Source organism: Medicago sativa, chromosome 2 (assembly GCF_051527215.1).
Source record: "Medicago sativa cultivar Bolivia chromosome 2, Bolivia_mono, whole genome shotgun sequence".
In the NCBI taxonomy this organism is placed as follows: domain Eukaryota; kingdom Viridiplantae; phylum Streptophyta; class Magnoliopsida; order Fabales; family Fabaceae; genus Medicago; species Medicago sativa.
This window is the reverse complement of record NC_140750.1, coordinates 26192635-26209773: the sequence shown is the minus strand read 5'-3', so window position 1 is coordinate 26209773 and position 17139 is coordinate 26192635. Positions and strand designations below refer to the sequence as shown.

Below are 17139 nucleotides of genomic sequence, written 5' to 3'. Positions count from 1 at the left end.
AAAAAATGGGGTCCTCGTGAGCTTAGCTCAGTCGGTATGGACAATGCATAAAATATGCAAGGTCTGGGCTTCAAACTCAAGCCACCACAAAAAAAACATAAAAAATGGTCAAAATGGATGTTAAGTAAATGTTGAGGTTTAGAATATTCTGCAGCCAATTCAAAAAGCAATCGCAAAGAGACATTGAAGGAAAATGTGATATGCAGTTTCCTGTTACTCAAGCACTACAAGAATAAACTTGTTGGTGAAAATATGCATATAGCGACAACTAATTAGAGTCATTGTAATAAGTTATTTTTTTTCAACAATATCATTAGCGCTGAGTTGAAATTGATTGTTCGAAGGAGAGTTGTTGGTGGTAGTGGATCGGTGGTGGTGAGATAGACTAGGAGGAGAGAGAATTATTGGGGAAGATACAAGTTAAGAAACTAAAAAAGAAAATAATCAATAAATGCATAAGTTAAAAAGATAAAATTTGAATCTTTTAAAATTAAGAATACACAATTTTCAAGATTTTCTTTCTATTTTTGGTTTCTTATCTTGTGCCCCAAGTTAACATTTTCCAATAACAAAGTAATAATGTGCACTTTATTTGATCAAATGGTTAAAATCAAACTGGTCCATGGTTGGAAAATTTTCCTTTGTCCCATGCTAAAAGCCACAAAATGAATGCCTTTAGAGCATTGATTAAGTCATCAAATGATGTAAGTTTGTATGGGAAAACATTGTTTTTAGGGTTAAACATTGTGCAAAAATGTATAGAATATTGTAAAAATCTCTCCAAAAAAAAAGGATTTTTTTTAACAAAATATGAATTTTTAATCGCTAAAAATATAAAAAATGTTATAAAATGGTAATTTTTTTGGAGAGATTACTATGTGATCGTACTTGATCAGAAGGTGACTGTCGGTGCTTTGAATGCGGTGGTTTAGACGGTGGTGGAATACGTCAGATTGCTTCTTGGAGCGAATGGGGGGTGTGTACCCGCAAACACTCCGACGCTCAAGTCAGTAGAGATCAGAGAGTGAAGGTTTAGAAGAAGAGATAGATTCTACTTTGGGGACTGCAGTGAGTCCCCTATTTATAGAGGTGGAGGGCTGCAGAGCCATTGTAGTGACACACCTGTCTCTGGCGGTTACGAAATCATGGGAAGTGTAACCGCCAGAGAGTTTATTGCGGGAACGTGCAGAGAGACGTTGTGGCTCATTTGAACCGGTCTCGCTCGCTCTGTGCACCCCCCTCGCGAGGAAGGGGTGTGTCGCAAGTAACGTTGCCAAACGTGGCGTTTGGGCTTTGGATTGTATTGGGCCTAAGTAAATGGGCCAAAGGACCTTTTGGCCGGTCCAGAACAGTAGCCCCCCCAAGTCGTTGCTCTTGATGAAGAGTGATGACTTAAGTGCGGGCATTTTGATCGCTCGTGGTCGGTCGTAGAAAGGAGGTTCACTTTTATGTACTATCTTGTTCGAAAGTGAGATGGGTTATGTTCGGCCTTTGAGTGCCCGACCGAGCAGGATTGGAAGGAGAAGATTCCCTCGCCAGGAATTTTGGTCGAATGTCATTCCGCAATTAATGCCCACGTCTCGAGGGAGAAACGGAGAAGACATGACCTTTGGTTTCTGAGTGACACGTGTAAAGACTATTGTAGTACTTGAGTACCTATAGTATGCACAGTGTTCTTGGTTTGTGTTTCCAAGATGTCATCAGTGCTGTTGATTCAATCCTGACGTTTAGAGAACTGTTGCGAGTGATCAGAACCCTTGGGTTGATGATTTGATTTAATCAGGACCGTAGGCATGTTACTTGAGTGGAGAGTTGTACGTGTAGGGTTGCACCGAATTGGGACCTCGCGACTTGTGAGAGGTTTATGAAACGAGTATAAATAGTTCAAACATTGTTTGGAACATTACTACATTTTCATTTTTCTCAGAAACTTAGAAGTTTTTCCAAGAGTCCCTTCAAAGGTGAAGCCTTTCCGAACTTTCAACTTCTCACTTCAAGTCCAAACCATCCATCGTAATAGGTAATGCTCAAATGACCCGTTTTTTTCCTTTGTTTCTGTGCTTTGATTTCTTTAGTTTCTATTTTTAGCAACCATAGAAATGCATGCTTTAGGGTAGAAGTTACTCCGACTCAGTGGTTTCCGTCTTTTGTTACGGGGGTTTCCACCGTGCGTGAGGAGTTATTAGGATTTGCTGTCTGTTTTTTGTATGTATTAGAAAAACATTGGCGACAGGCTTTAGTTTAGTCCATAAGCTAGAACCATGTTCGCCTCGAAGCGGATTCCCTAATGTGTGTAGTAGATCCGTCGCTTTATTTTATTTCTTTGACCTTTAGCGGTGTTGTTTGATCCCTTCCTCACCGTGGTAGACCTGATGGGTGAAGGAAGGGTGGATCTGAATGTTGGATTCACTTTTCCTTTTCCTTTTTCAGGTTCCATGGCGAACGAGGAAGCTACTGCGCCTGTCTTCTCTTGGTTGGGGGAAGAGCCCCTGGAAACAGAGTCGTCATTGCCTAAGGTGGTGTGGGAGAGATCCTTTTCGGCTTGATTGGAAACATAGAGGATTGGGAGCTGGTGCTTCCGAGCACTTCCGATAGGGTGTGTTCGGAGTACGAGAATTACGCCTTTCCCATGTATGAAGTGGTTTTCAAAGATATGGGTTTTAGACTCCCTTTCTCTGACTTCCAACGGGAGGTACTTCGGTGGACCAAGTTGCCGCCCTCCCAAATCCATCCTAACTCCTATGCCTTTATGAGGGCCTTTGAGTTGCTGTGTGACTATCTTCAACTTCCTGCCTCTAAGAACGTTTTCTTCTCCGTCTTCACCGTACACAGGGGTGCGGACTGGGTTTTTTCTGTCAGACCCAGAAAATGTTTGAGATCTTTGCTGGAAAAGTGAGGAGTTTCAAAGAACGCTTCTTTTTGGTAAGGCTGAAAAGCAAAGTGACTTTGGCTTCCCTTCTGAGGGCGGCAAATGATGGTGTTCAGGAGCGCCGTCCTTTCTTCCATCTCTGCTGGTCTCAGGACCACTTTGGTTACGAGCCGAAGCATTTTGGCCAAACCCCCTCTAGTCTCACGGAGGAGGAGATAGACGTGCGCCAACATCTTTGGGCGTTTGTTCAATCTCTCCCACGGAGGGTCAAAACCGACAAACGGGGGAACCCATTGACGAACGCGGACGAAACATAAGTAACAGAGCCCCGCCTCATCAATACCCACGAGTTGTTGACATCACAGGATTTTAAAGATTGCCTCGGTAGTTTGTACCCTCTTTTCATATTTTATCTGCTTGTTTTCTTGTTTTGTTCCCCCTATCTGACGAATTTTCCCTTTCTATGTTTTGCAGGAAAAATGAAAGACTTGGGGGCTCTTGTTAACGCAACGAGCAAGAAGATCTCTGTCAAGAAGCGGTGCAAGAATGTCCAGTCCTTGGAGCACCTCATAGCCGGTTCTGGTCCCGGCTCAACCTCTAGTCCTGTGGTGGACTTGGAAGGTGAGGATCCTCCTGAAGAGCTGGTGCAGGAGTCTGCAAAAAGGGAGAAGGTGGGGACGCCTTCCAAGGAGCCGATCACGCCGATCAGGGCGATTCCTGTTTGTTCTGAGAGGGGAGACTTCATTCAGCTTCCGAAAGTGTGGCCTGAATCGGATCTGTGCGGCCCTCAGTCGACTCTTTTCTTGGACGATCTCGAGCTGAAGATTATTCAGGACTTAGGTCCAGCTGGCCGGAGTAAAGCGATAACTAATGGGGTTATTGCTACTATGAAGGCTTTGGAGGTTGCTGCAACCCTGAATAATGCTTCGCTGGAGAGTGAAGTCCGAGCCGATGCATTGGCTCTGGAGAGGGACGCTTTGACCGCTAAGGTTGTTGCTCTTAAAGAAGAGGCAAGGAGGAAGAGGTTAGCTGCTGAGGAGCATGACTGCCAATTTGCTGTTATGGAGACGCAATTGGCGGAAGCTCGAACTGCTCTTGAGCAAGCGGCCGTTTCTTCCCAGAAGCTGGCTGAGGAGAAGGTGTCTTTGGAGGAAGCTCTGAAGAAGGCGGACCTTCCTGGAGAGGATGAAGCCGAAGACACGGTTGTCCTGAAGCGTGCTGGGCTTGTGGACATGATTGGTGAGCTTGAAGGGAGCTTGTTGGACGACGTCAAGCTTGGTTTTGATCGTGCAGTGGCTCAGCTGAATGTGGCGAACCCTGACGTCGACCTGATTGTTGAGGGAACTCACCATCTTCGTGATGTAAGAGATGGACTGATCGAGCCTCCCCAAGACTTGGAGGAAGATGAAGGGCATGTTGATGACGCCTAGGCGAATGAGGCCTTGTAATTAATATCTTTTTCAACAACCATGCTTGTAATGACATTGTGAGCCCTTCGTGGTTTTAGAACCTTTGCAATATAATTAGTCTATTCTCAATTACACTTGTCTGAAAATGTATGATTTATTTTCAAGTATAATGTTTTGAATATGAATGCTCGTTGTGTGATGCTTATTTATACTGTTTGAAGTATTTGTTGAGAGCGAACTGTTCATTTTGCGTGTGTAACAATTCGTATGCTCTTAGTTTTTAACTGTATTCTGATGCTCGCTTTTTGAGAAACGAGGCTTGAAGTGATGTAAGTCAGCTGAGGTGGGATGGCCTACCCCCCGGTAGTCATTATTTCGACGAAGTGAATTAATGGCTGGAGAGTTTTACATGCCCGCCTGCGGCCTTGTTGATTTGACTTGTTGTTTTGAATCAAGTTTTGCCTTTCTCTTCCCAGGCATTAGTTGCTCTGTTTGGAACATTTTACCCTTTGCGTTGTTTTGCAATGAAGAGTTCGAGGGCGAGGGTTCTGACTGTTACGCGGAGTATTTGTCAGAAGCATTTCACATCCAAGAGATAGTTTATCTGGATGTGTGTCCAAAGTTGTGCTTTCGGACGTAGAACAACGGATGAACGAAGAAATCAATCTAATTTCGATGCATTGAGGCGTGAATCCCCATCACGAGCTGGGGTTCTACCTAACATGCCGAGCAATGATGTCGCAGCGGTAAGCGTACATACTGAGGAGTAAGAGAATCTGTTGTGTAGATCCCTCTTATCCTTTAATTTTTTGGATTTGGAGTGGCACAACTTTCCTCTTCCGTTTAATTGCTCGTTTGGAGAGCGAGAAGTTCGTTGTGTGAACCTTTGGTCTGTGAATTGAGTCTCATTGTCGGATATCACTAAAGCAGGTGCTCTGAATCTTGCTAGGATTTTCCTTTTGAAAAATCAAAGTACATTTTTGGCTGTGATCTTCGCTAATGGTTCAGCCTCAATCCATTTTGTCGACTAGTCGATGGCCACTACGAGATATTTGAGCTGTCCAGGGGCTTGAGGGAATGGTCCAAGAAGGTCAATGCCCCACCATGCGAAGGGCCAAGGGAAAACCAATGGCGTTAGCTCAGCGGGAAGTGCGAGATGCATGTCCCCGTGTCGCTGACATTTGTCACAAAGGTTTACGTAATCTTGGGCATCTTTCAGCATGGTTTACGTAATCGTGTCCCTTTTGTATAATGTTCCATCCACTAAAGTGAATGAGCAAGCCCTTCGTTTCAGCCTTGTCCTTTCATGTGGATCGGAAGGAAGTTCGCCATTCTCTATGTAACGAGAAATGGGTCCTCTCCAATCCTCCATCCCAATAATTGTGTTAACTTCGAGGAGTTGAGCATCTCGTCTGTGGACGCTTGGTTTGTCGAGAACTTCTTGTATGACGGTCTTATTTCCACTAGCAGTCCGTGTGCTGGCGAGCTTCGAAAGCATATCTGCCATAGTGTTTTGTTCACGGGGAACATGAGTTACCGTGACAGTTTTGAATTCTTTCATCTTTTCTAATACCAGCTGGACGTACTGTTGGAGGTGCTCCTCTTTGACCTGGAATTCTCCTGTGACTTGGGAAGCTACCAGCTGAGAATCGGTAAAGATTTTTACCTTTTTGGCTCCCAGGACTTGGGTAGTTCGCAGACCAGCTAAGAAGGCTTCGTACTTTGTAGTGTTATTGGTTACGGGAAAAGATAAACCAAGAAAGATTTCAACAATGATACCTTTGTTGTTTTTTATGATTATCCCTGCTCTGCTTCCTTTGGAGTTGGATACGAAGACGGTTCATTCCTCTGTGTTGTCCTCGATCGGGAATGTCATTTCGGCAAGGAAATCCGCGAACGCCTGCGCCTTCAGTGCTTTTCTGGATTCGTAGTGTATGTCAAACTCGGACAGCTCGAGTGACCACTTCATCATCCGACCGGCCATTACCGTATAAGCTAGAAAGTACTACCTCAATCTTCGAGCTGCTGTGAGGAGGGCGAGAGCCACCTTTTCGATCCTTTGGTACCTCATCTTCGGCCCTAGAAACGCTTTGCTAGTGAAGTAGACTGGTTTTTGTCGCTCTGTTGTTTCTCTGATGAGGACGACGCTTACTGTGTTAGAAGAAACAGAAAGGTATAGGTACAATACTTCACCTTGGTCGGGTCGTGAGAGCACTAGTGGTGCAGAGAGGGTTTCTTTGAGATGTTTTAAGGCGTTCTCGCACTCGTCTGTCCATTTGAACTTCGTTTTCTTTCGCAAGAGTTTGAAGAAAGGAAGAGCATGTTGAGCGGACTTAGCCACGAATCTTGAGAGGGCAGTCATCATACCGTTGAGTGTTTGGATGCACTTCTTGGAGTGGGGTGTGGGAAGCTCAGTAAATGCTCGGCATTTATCTGGATTCGCTTCATTTCCTCTTTTCGTTCAGTAGAAACCAAGGAATTTACCCGCTTGAACCCTAAAGGTGCATTTTTCCGGGTTGAGCCGCATGTTGTATTTCCGAGTTTGTTCAAACATGCTTCTGAGATGAGCGGCATGATCAACCTCTTGTTGGGATTTTACAATCATGTCGTCCATGTAGACCTCAAGGATGTCGCCTAGAAGTGCCTTGTCAAAGACTTTGTTCATCATACGTTGATAAGTAGCCCCCACATTTGGTAGACTGAAGTGCAATACGTTATAGTAATAGTTCACTAATTCTGTCATGAAGGCTATTTTCATTTTATCTTCTTCGGCCATGGGTATTTGGTTGTACATGGAATAGGCGTCCATGAAGGATAAAAGTTTATAGCCGGAGGAATTATCCACGAGTTTATCGATGTTAGGAAGAGGATATGAGTCTTTAGGGAACGCCCTATTAAGATCGGTATAGTCAACACACATATGCCATTTTCCATTTGATTTATTGATAAGTACAACATTGGAAAGCCTCTGAAATAGTGTATTTGGCCTCTGAAATAAAATTTGCCTCTAGGAGGTCTTTTACAGTTTTTTCTGCAGCCTCTGATTTTTCAAGAGACTGCTTTCTACATCGCTGAACTACAGCGCTTACACCGGGATCTACTGTCAGCTGGTGACAAGTGACGCTAGGGTCGATTCCGGGCATGTCGGCCGCACTCCATGCGAATAGGTCGGCGTTCTCCCTGAGGCAGGCGATCAGCTGTGCTTTGACAAGTTTAGGAAGATCCTTACCAAAGGCGATCAGCTGTGCTTTGAAGTTTTTCGAGGGGTCGTTCCCCAAAGGGACCAGCTCGAATTCACCGTTAGGAATGGGTCTAAGAAGTTTCGCGTTAAGCGGATCCTTCTTTTCCATCTTTTGTTCCTTGAGGTCTTCCTTGGTGAACCTGGGATAAAGTTCAACCAAGTTGGCATCCAGAGAGCTCGCAGCAGCTTTCCCTTTGTCTTCAGCAGGCTTGCTCGATTGGGAAACCGAGTTCTGGGACTTATTAGCCTAGAGGAAACATCTCCTTGCAGTTTCGATGTCTCCGTTGAGAGAGGCGATAATGCCCTCTTTTGCATGGTATTTCAACGTGAGATGAGCGGTTGAACATGCTGCACCCAGTTGGGCAAGCCCGATTCTCCCTATAATGGGATCATTATTGTCTTTTTGGGCTCCTTTTCGCCGAAGGTGACCAGTAGTTCTACATAGCCCCATGGCTGAGTGGACGAGCTGTTGAAGCCGTAGAGTTCATTTCCAACATAGGGAGAAAGGTTTTTCTCCGTCAGTTGAAGAGTTTTGAACAGGCTGGTGTACATGTCGCATGAGGCCCCTGTGTCAATCAGGAATCGACGGATATCTATGTTGGCCATCGATGCTCGCACGAGCAAGGTAATGGCAGAATTCGAAGCTCCACCAGGTAGTTCTGATGCTTATGAGCTCCTCGAACTTCCTCTTTATGCTTCCCATGGAGATGTCTAGCGTTCCTCCCGTGATGACGTTGGTAGAGGGGAACTGCTCCCAGGTGCATGAATAGGGGGTGATATCCACGTTGTCGGGGAAATCAACTAGGTGTTCCACGAACATGACAATCGTTTTGCTAGGCTCGGTGCCGTTACCAATGAGTTCAGCGGTTTTTCCTTCCGCCTCTGGGTTCTTGATGAACTGCTTGAGTCGTCCTCGTTGAATGAGGAGTTCAATAGCATCCTTCAGATGGATGCAGTCATCTATGGTGTGTCCGTGACATTTGTGGAATCGACAATATTTTGTTTTGTCAACTCCCTTCCTCTCTTGAGACGAAGCCTTCGATGCTTGACGCCAGCTTCTGTTAGATCGGCTACAGCGATCTCGGCGAGGATTTTCTCCCTTGGCCTGACCAAAGGGGTGAAGTGACCGTTGGGTCGTTTGCCTTCAGGAGTTGCTTTGCCTTCCTTCTATTTCTCATGGAAGGGCTTTTTGGAGGATTTAGCAGCAGGTTCCTCATTCCTGGATTTGTTGAGGCTGTCCGCGTACAACTCTTCTTTGTACGCTATGTAGATCTTTGTGATCGCTAAGAGCTCGTTGAGAGTCCTTGGGCGATCTAAGCGAACGGCTTTCTTCACGTCTGTGACTTCGCGCAGGCCTTTTGGCGATTAGGTACCGCTTCATTATTTCGTCGGCATCTCTTACTTGAACAACTTCTTTGTTGAACCTCTCGATGTAGTCTCAGAGAGGTTCGCTCTTTCCTTGGACAATGGCTTCAAGTGATGCCACCGATTTTGGCTGCGTCCTTGACGCAGTGAAGTGGGTTGTGAACTCGTAACAGATGTCGCTCCATGAATCGATGTAGTTTCTTCTTAAGTTCTTGAACCTGGTTACGGCTCCTCGTCGCAGAGTGGTGACGAAGAGCTTGCATTTCACGGCGCTCTGCACCGATCTGTAGGTGAGAACTGCCTTAATGTTCTCGATGTGCTCATCTGGGTCATTTGTCCCATCGTATGAGTCCATCTGGGGAGGCTTCTCTAGCCCGCGGGGGATATGAGCTTCTCGGATGCGCCGTGTGAATGAACCGTAGGCGTTACGATCATTCCAGGCATCACGAGTGTCCTCAGAGCTAAAGGATGACCAAGAGCGCCCGTTACGTCTTGGTGGAGATCTCCTTGGAGGGGATCGTCGTGGAGGGGATCTCCTCGGGGGAGATCGTTTGGGAGGAGACCGCCTTGGAGGAGTTCGTCTGGGTGACCTCCTTCTCGTCGATCTCCTGGTGTAACTCGGGGATCTGATGCTTACTGAGTGCCTCAGGGATCTGGAACGTGACTGGCGAGGGCTCCTTCTTCTTCTGCTATGTACTGGGGAAGGAGTCTGTTTGGTCCGGACTAGTGGGCGCGCTTGCTCCAGATCCATCAGGCGTCGGTTCTGCTCCTTGATTAACGACATTTGTTGTTGAACCGTGCGGAGCAGGTTGCTGACGAGGGTACTAGTTGGCGCGGTATCTTTAGGTGTCTCTGTAGGTCGTAGAGGATCCTGTAGAGGTCTTTCTTGGAGAGGAACTATCTGTACTGGTTCCCCTCTGGGTGTGCCCACAGGTGAAGGTGAGGACGTCATATCATCCCGTTAAGGAAAGCGTATCTCACTTCGTATTTGGGAGCTGGCACCGTTGGCAGCCATGGTAATTTTTTAGAAAGGTTTGGTTCTTAGGAGTATAAAAACGGGGAGAGCTTATGTTCCCACAGATGGCGCCACTGATCGTACTTGATCAGAAGATGACTGCCGGTGCTTTGAATGCGGTGGTTTAGACGGTGGTGGAATACGTCAGAATGCTTCTTAGAGCGAATGGGGGGTGTGTACCTACAGGCACTCCGACGCTTAAGTCAGTAGAGATTAGAGAGTGAAGGTTTAGAAGAAGAGATATATTCTACCTTGGGGACTCCAGTGAGTCCCCTATTTATAGAGGTGGAGGGCTGCAGAGCCATTGTAGTGGCACACCTGTCTCTAGCTGTTACGAAATCGTGGGAAGTGTATCCGCCAGAGAGTTTATTGCGGGAACGTGCAGAGAGACGTTGTGGCTCTTTTGAACCGGTCTCGCTCGCTCCGTGCACCCCCTCGCGCGGAAGGGGTGTGTCGCAAGTAACGTTGCCAAACGTGGCGTTTGGGCTTTGGATTGTATTGGGCCTAAGCAAATGGGCCAAAAGTCCTTTTGGCCGGTCCATAACACTATGTATAAATTTTTGTGTAAAAATATATTAAAAAATATGAATTCTACATATGAGATTACTTAAAAGGAGGGACAAGTAAAAATAAAAAACTTTTAGCGACTAAAAGTTGAATAAATTTTTTAAATGAACTAAAATGAAAAGTTTGTATATTTATAAGATTAAAATCATATTTAACCTTTGTTTTTATTACACTGACAAATGTTTGACTTCTATTCTCAACATAGATTTTCCGTTAATAAGTTTTTTAACCGACGCTTTTAGAACACTCGTTAATAAGATTGTACATAAAATATTACTCCTTACCTCCCAAATTATAAGCATCCATTGAGAAAAAATTGTGTCTTTAAATATAACATTTGTTTCAATTTTTTAGATGCATTTACAGTAGAAACTCTTTAATTTAATACTCGGTAAATTAATAAACTCTCTAAAATAATAAATTTGTCTGGTCCCGACTTGGGCCAATGTAAAAAATTGAAAAACTCGATAAAATAATAAGATAATAATTTTTCGGGAGATCCCTTTATAATTTTTGGTCCCATGAAAATCATAAATTAATAATTCATAGAAACTGAAAAAAATATATCAAGAATACATTGAACACATTTATTCCTCTTGTTTATATTTACTGTACTTCAAAAGTCATTATTGATTTCCAATGCATATGAACACAGTAGTTACTAATTTACATTGAGCCCCAAGGTTCGCTGCAACATAATTCTAGGAGGCATAGACTAATTTGCCTTTTTGTTTGGTATGTATAATATAATTACTTAAAAACTCTTTAAATTAATAATTATTAATTTATCGATAAATTAATAACTCTCTAAATTAATAAATTTCTCCGGTCCTGACATTATTAATTTATAGAGTTTTAACTGTATTATTTTTTTTTCCAAACATAATCCTATTTAATACTACTAATTCACCTTGAAATATGAAAAGGGAAATGCTAACTTGTGTCATTGGGGCACAAGTGAAGAAGTCAAATGTAGAAGTTTTTTATTCGAAATTGTGCATTCAATGTCTTAAAAGTTTCAAAAGTATTCCCTTCGTCCCTTATTAGATGACCTAGTTGAATTTGACACACGTACCAATGCATATTTTTTATCTTTAATATCTTTAATTATCTATTTAAAAAAATTATGAAAATTTAATATTTTGAAAATATTCATCGAGACGAATCCAACAATATCTTATATGATATTATTTATCTTTGTATATTAGTATAAAAATACGATCAAAGTATATCAGGTCAAAAATGTACATTTTCAAACAAGTCATCTAATAAGGGACGGAGGGAGTAATATTTTCAATATAAAATTAATTTTTGACTTCTATTTTAAGCTTCTTAACTTGTGCCATAAACACACAAATTAGCATGACCTATATGAAAAAGTCAAATTTGAATACACTACAAATAATGACAATTTAGTATGACATCCCCACACAAAATAAACATATTAATTACACTTTTTATTTTTAATCATTGTGAAGAGTAATGCTAGCGATACTCTCTTTTGAACACGCTCTTTGATACACACTCTCTTATTGATTTACTCCATCATTATGGTTCTACACTTTGAAACTGTAATCCACGAAAAGGGATGAAGTATACATTGATTTCATCCAATAAAAAAGTACTCCATTCGTCCCATATTATAAGAAAAAAAATTCACTTATTAAAAAAATTAAAACATAGTAGTTTGTAACATAGTTTTTTGTGTTATCTTTGAAATAAGTATTATAGGCAGATGTAAAAACAATTTTCATTGGTAGTTGATTATAGAGAAAATAAAAAAAAAGAGCAAATTGAAAGCACTTTGCATTTAATTTTTCTTTGGAAAAGATAATTTTTTGAAAAAACATAATTAAATATGATAAAAGTTGATCTTTTTTGCTTATAATTTGGGACAAAGAAAATGAGTTATTTTTGCTTATAATTTAAGATGGAGGGAGTAAATGTTAAAGATAGTGTTGAAAAATGAATCTTACTAGTATTTCTCCCGTTGTGAAATCTGTAATAAGGGTTTGTATTAAGGGACGGAAGGAGTAGTAATTTTACATAAAAGGTCAGCAGACAGGTGACAGCTGTGGACCCCTTTGATTCAAGCTTAGAGAAAATATTTACAACATTCAATGTGGAGTGATAATAAATGATGGAGTACTTAGGGCTTTGACTTGTTGTAATTAGTTAAGCCTTGATAATGGCGCATTATATTTTGTAATTAAGTAAAAATGATTGTAAAGATTCGAACTCAATAAATAATTTAGAAAAACTGCGTATGGTGTGATTATTTTTTGAGGGGTGTGTATGGTGGTGATTAACCCTACATTCCACTATTTTATTTGGCACGTTGTCGATATATGATTTGAATACATTTTATATGGTTCCCTGTTCTCTTACTCTTTTTTATTAGGTTTTTGGTAAAATAGTTCTCTTTGTTTTTGTTTTGTCTTATTTGACCAAATTGTTTTTGTTTTGTTGATATAATAGTTCTATGTCTTCAAGTACGACCAGTACTACTACTAGGACGTTACACATATAATAGTTCTCTATGTTTTCAACAAGCAAAAAGTTTATGATGTTTTTTTTTTTTTTTTTAAAGGAAAAAGTTTATGATGTTAGTCGTCAAAATTATGGGTAAAACAAATCTAGAAATTGTTTACTTGCATTGTTTTGTCATTGTATTATCAGTCACAACGAGTGATCTGGAGTATTTCATAAATCAAATCGTCCTAGAATGATTTACTTTTTCTTTCTAAATTGTTCTTTTAGTTTTTTAACTATTTTTTTGTCACTTTGGTATCATAATTATTTGTGTTAAATATATTTTTGGTCCCTATAAATTTTTTAAATTTCAAGTTTTAGTTCCTATAAAATTTTTCGTCGATTTTTGGTCCCTTAAAAAAATTCTGTCACAACTTTTAGTCCCTGCATTTAAGTAAAATTATGTGTATTCTTCAAAATTTTGTATTATTTTTTGTGGTCATGTTTAGTACGTTATAGAAATCTCTATTGCAAAAGATTAATTTTTTTAACAAGTGATGAATTAAATATAAATTTTTAAATTTTTAACGCTTAAAAAATCATATTTAATTCATATCTCGTTGAAAAATTCAAATTTGTTTACAAAAGAAAAAAATCATATTTAATTCAATTTAATTCAATATGATCCTTGATACCTAACCTGACGGAATATTTGAAATAATGGTGAATAGGCTGACAAAACGAAGGAAAAAAAATGCTTCTTAAACAGTTGGGAACATTGTGTCCCAGGTATGTGGGGCCATTTCAAATACTCAAGCGCGTCGGTCCAGCGACTTATCAATTAGGCTTACATCCAGCTATGTCGGGTTTACACGATGTGTTCCATGTATCTCAGTTGAAGAAGTATGTTCCGGATCCTTTTCAGCCAATTGAATTAGACTCTATAGAGTTGAAATCGGACTTGACATTTCAGCCAGAACCAGAGAGGATAGTAGACCGTGACGTCAAATCTCTCAGGAGCAAAGAGATTCCCATAGTGAAGGTAGTATGGAAAGGTTCGCTAATAGCGAAAGTGTCTGGAAAATTCTGGACATTTCGCCATTTGCAAACAAAGCACAGGCTTTCACTTTTGTCGCTTTGATTTGATTACTTGGAGCATCATTAAACCACTTGAATTCATCCTTAAATTTCTTTATATTCAAGAGAAAAGCCTCATTACTTGAACAAGTATCTTGCAACCCTAGACATCTTTTATTTGAAGAGAAATGGGAATGTACGAGAAGCACATAGTTTTAAGCAAAAACGTAGATCTCTAAGTGAGTCATTCCTAAACGTGGATGGGTAGGAACCTATGTAAGCAAAGAAATATTAAAGCCTCGACCTAGTGGTCTAGAACATATAAGAAAGCACATACTTAGACGTAACATGATTATGTTAAATGCTTGTATATGAATGAAATGATGTAGGTGTCGCGGCTCTCGTTATCCACACCAGGGGGATGCTTGTATATGAATGATGAAGAAGGCCGATGATTTCTTATTTTTTTTTACATCTATAAGAACATTATAATCGAAGAAAACACATAAATAAATTAAAGCACATAACTATACCATATAAAACGTCAGTTTTGAATTTTCCATCTTGAATTTCCTTAAATGAATTAAAGCGAAATTCATGAGTAAGAACGTTTGTTAACTTGTCACACTTCTGCACCTTTGTACCAGAACCAAAAACAACCTTAAAAGGATTAAATGCAATGTCATTATCAAACACTTGACAATTATACAAAGTATAAGTCTTGTTTTCCTCGATCAAAGCCTTCCAATGCTCCAATTCTCTATATCGAGTTATTACATGAACTCGATCACCCTAATTCCGAGAAAGAAACCAAAAAATATAAATAAATCAAATTGTAAATTAATAAGTAACATTGATAAATCATAAAGGAAATTACAGCAAATCTTAACTAACTAATCTAACCTTTGCATCACAAATAATGAACTTCATATGTTGATTCTCATTACTACCAGTCACAATCAAAGAATCCAACAATCCAAATCCTATTTTCCAAATGTCCAAATTATTTTTGAGATCCTTAATGTAGTCATAATCCCTTGACATTGAAATTCCTATATAGAAATACAATAATGCATCATTTAATTTTATTCCCTTTGTTCATTCTGATATCAAAAAAAGCTAACACATTTCTATGTGATCAATTTTTGTATCATCAAATCAACCTGATCTTAAATGCACAAATTTTTGTATCATCAACTTTCTGGTCCTCATTGATATGATCAAAACAAATTTACACCAATCAACTTTCGTACGGCTCAATGATATAAAAAAGAATAAACCAAATATGAAAACTGTTACAGCTTTAGGATTACTCACAAAAACTAAAATAACCCACATGCATCAATTTTTTCAACTACAGTACCAGAAGCTAAAATAACAATTGTGTCAAAACCTTACCATGAGCTAATATTCAATCATCATGACCTCTACTATACTCCACATAACAAAGGAAGATTTTTCTACAGCCATGCAACATAACAATTTCTGGTACATAATCCACTAACAATTTAAAAATAAAAAAAAAACCTTAAAAAGCAGAATCTTGAAAAAGGGAAGAAAACCACCTATTGATGAAGCAAAAACTAAAACAGTGTTGAAAAATGAATCCCTCAAGCCATAAAAATGAGTCAACTCAAGTCATGCATGGTCTTAGAACCATGAAAAAAGGAAGAAAATGAGCTCTTATGAAGAAGAAAGTGAAATAGTGTTCCCAGCTGAACTTAGATACCGTTTGGCCAAGGTTTTTTATGGTCTAAAAGTTACTTCAAAATAAAGTTAAAATAAAGGTCTTTAAGAAAGAAGGTAAAGTTGTTTGGTTTCTTTGTTTTGTTAGTTTTAAAGCTATTTTTAAGTTAAATGTTGTTTGACAAAATATTGTACAAACTTTAATTTTTTTTTATGGTGTCCGGGGTTCGAACCCCGAACTTGGCATATATTTATGCATTGTTCCTATCATCTGAGCTAAACTCACTAGGACAAAAATTTGAATTTATTATGAATTAACATAATAAATAAAAAAATGTTCAAAATATTTTCTGAAGGCTAAAAATGTTAAAAAATAAAAGATATTTTATTTTACAAATACTATATTTACTCAATAACGTTTATTTTGTGTAACATGAATACAAATCTGTATCATCATATAAATGACTTGTTAATTATTTGAATAGGAGAAACAATTTAAGGAGCCTGAAATAATAACATAAATAATATCAAAATAGTTGGTTTTTTCTATTTCAATTATACTCTATAACAAATTTCGTTACACAAAGATAAGAATTTATATTATATGATATTATATTTGTTACATTGTCAGTGTCATGGAAACATATATGTTTAGTTATTTTGAATAAGAAAAAGATATGCATAGTTTTTTTTTTTGTGGTGGCCGGGATTCGAACCCCGGACTTTGCATATATTATGAATTGTCCTTACCAACTGAGCTTGTTACAATATAAAGGTGCAATATATATATATATATATATATATAAGTATAATTTTTTTAGGCATCTAGACCTTTTTTTGAAGAAAAGACATTTACAATTTTACTTTTAATTAAAATCAAAATTTTATAAAAATAATCATACGCATTATGCAACGCAAAAAAAAATTATACGCATTAGCGTAACAAAAAAATAGACACACATAAAGTATTACTATAAACGCTAATATGTGTGTGTGTCTATATTTGCGAGGTTGAAGAAAGAAAATACAAAAATTTGGTATCATTAAATAACAACGTGAATAAAAATATTTTTGAGGTTGTGATGATTAAACGATATTGAAATTAAATATATAAGTGATAAAAAGATAATAAAATTCCTTTGAAAAAAAAGGTGATAAAATTAAATGCAAACCTCCTTAAAAAAAGTTAAATGGAACGGTTCAAAAAAAAAATTAAATGGATGAAAAAAACATATTGAAATATAATATTAAAAAATAAAAGAAAAGGTTCCCAACATGAATTGAAGAGAGATGCTTGTGAAATAAATTGTCGAGAAGTAGTTTTTTGAAGTAGCATTCAACAACTTTTGGCCAAAGCTGTAGTATCCCGTTTATCAGTATCGGAATATTATCAGTCAAGCGTGCTAGAGGAAGAAAGTTTACGAAAAGTAAGTTGACG

The 17139-nt window shown here is 39.2% G+C and overlaps 1 protein-coding gene across 1 annotated transcript; it reads left to right on the top strand.

Annotated features, from left to right (window-relative positions):
• Positions 1-3348: 3348 nt before the first annotated feature.
• On the top strand, positions 3349-4299 carry LOC146945830 (uncharacterized). The gene has a single exon (XM_085748103.1). The coding sequence runs from the start codon at positions 3349-3351 to the stop codon at positions 4297-4299; it is 951 nt and encodes a 316-aa protein (XP_085604229.1).
• The last annotated feature ends 12840 nt before the right edge of the window (positions 4300-17139 follow it).

Bases quoted from the DNA above. Each gene is read 5' to 3' on its own strand.
- LOC146945830 (XM_085748103.1), top strand. From the start codon at position 3,349: ATGAAAGACTTGGGGGCTCTTGTTAACGCAACGAGCAAGAAGATCTCT.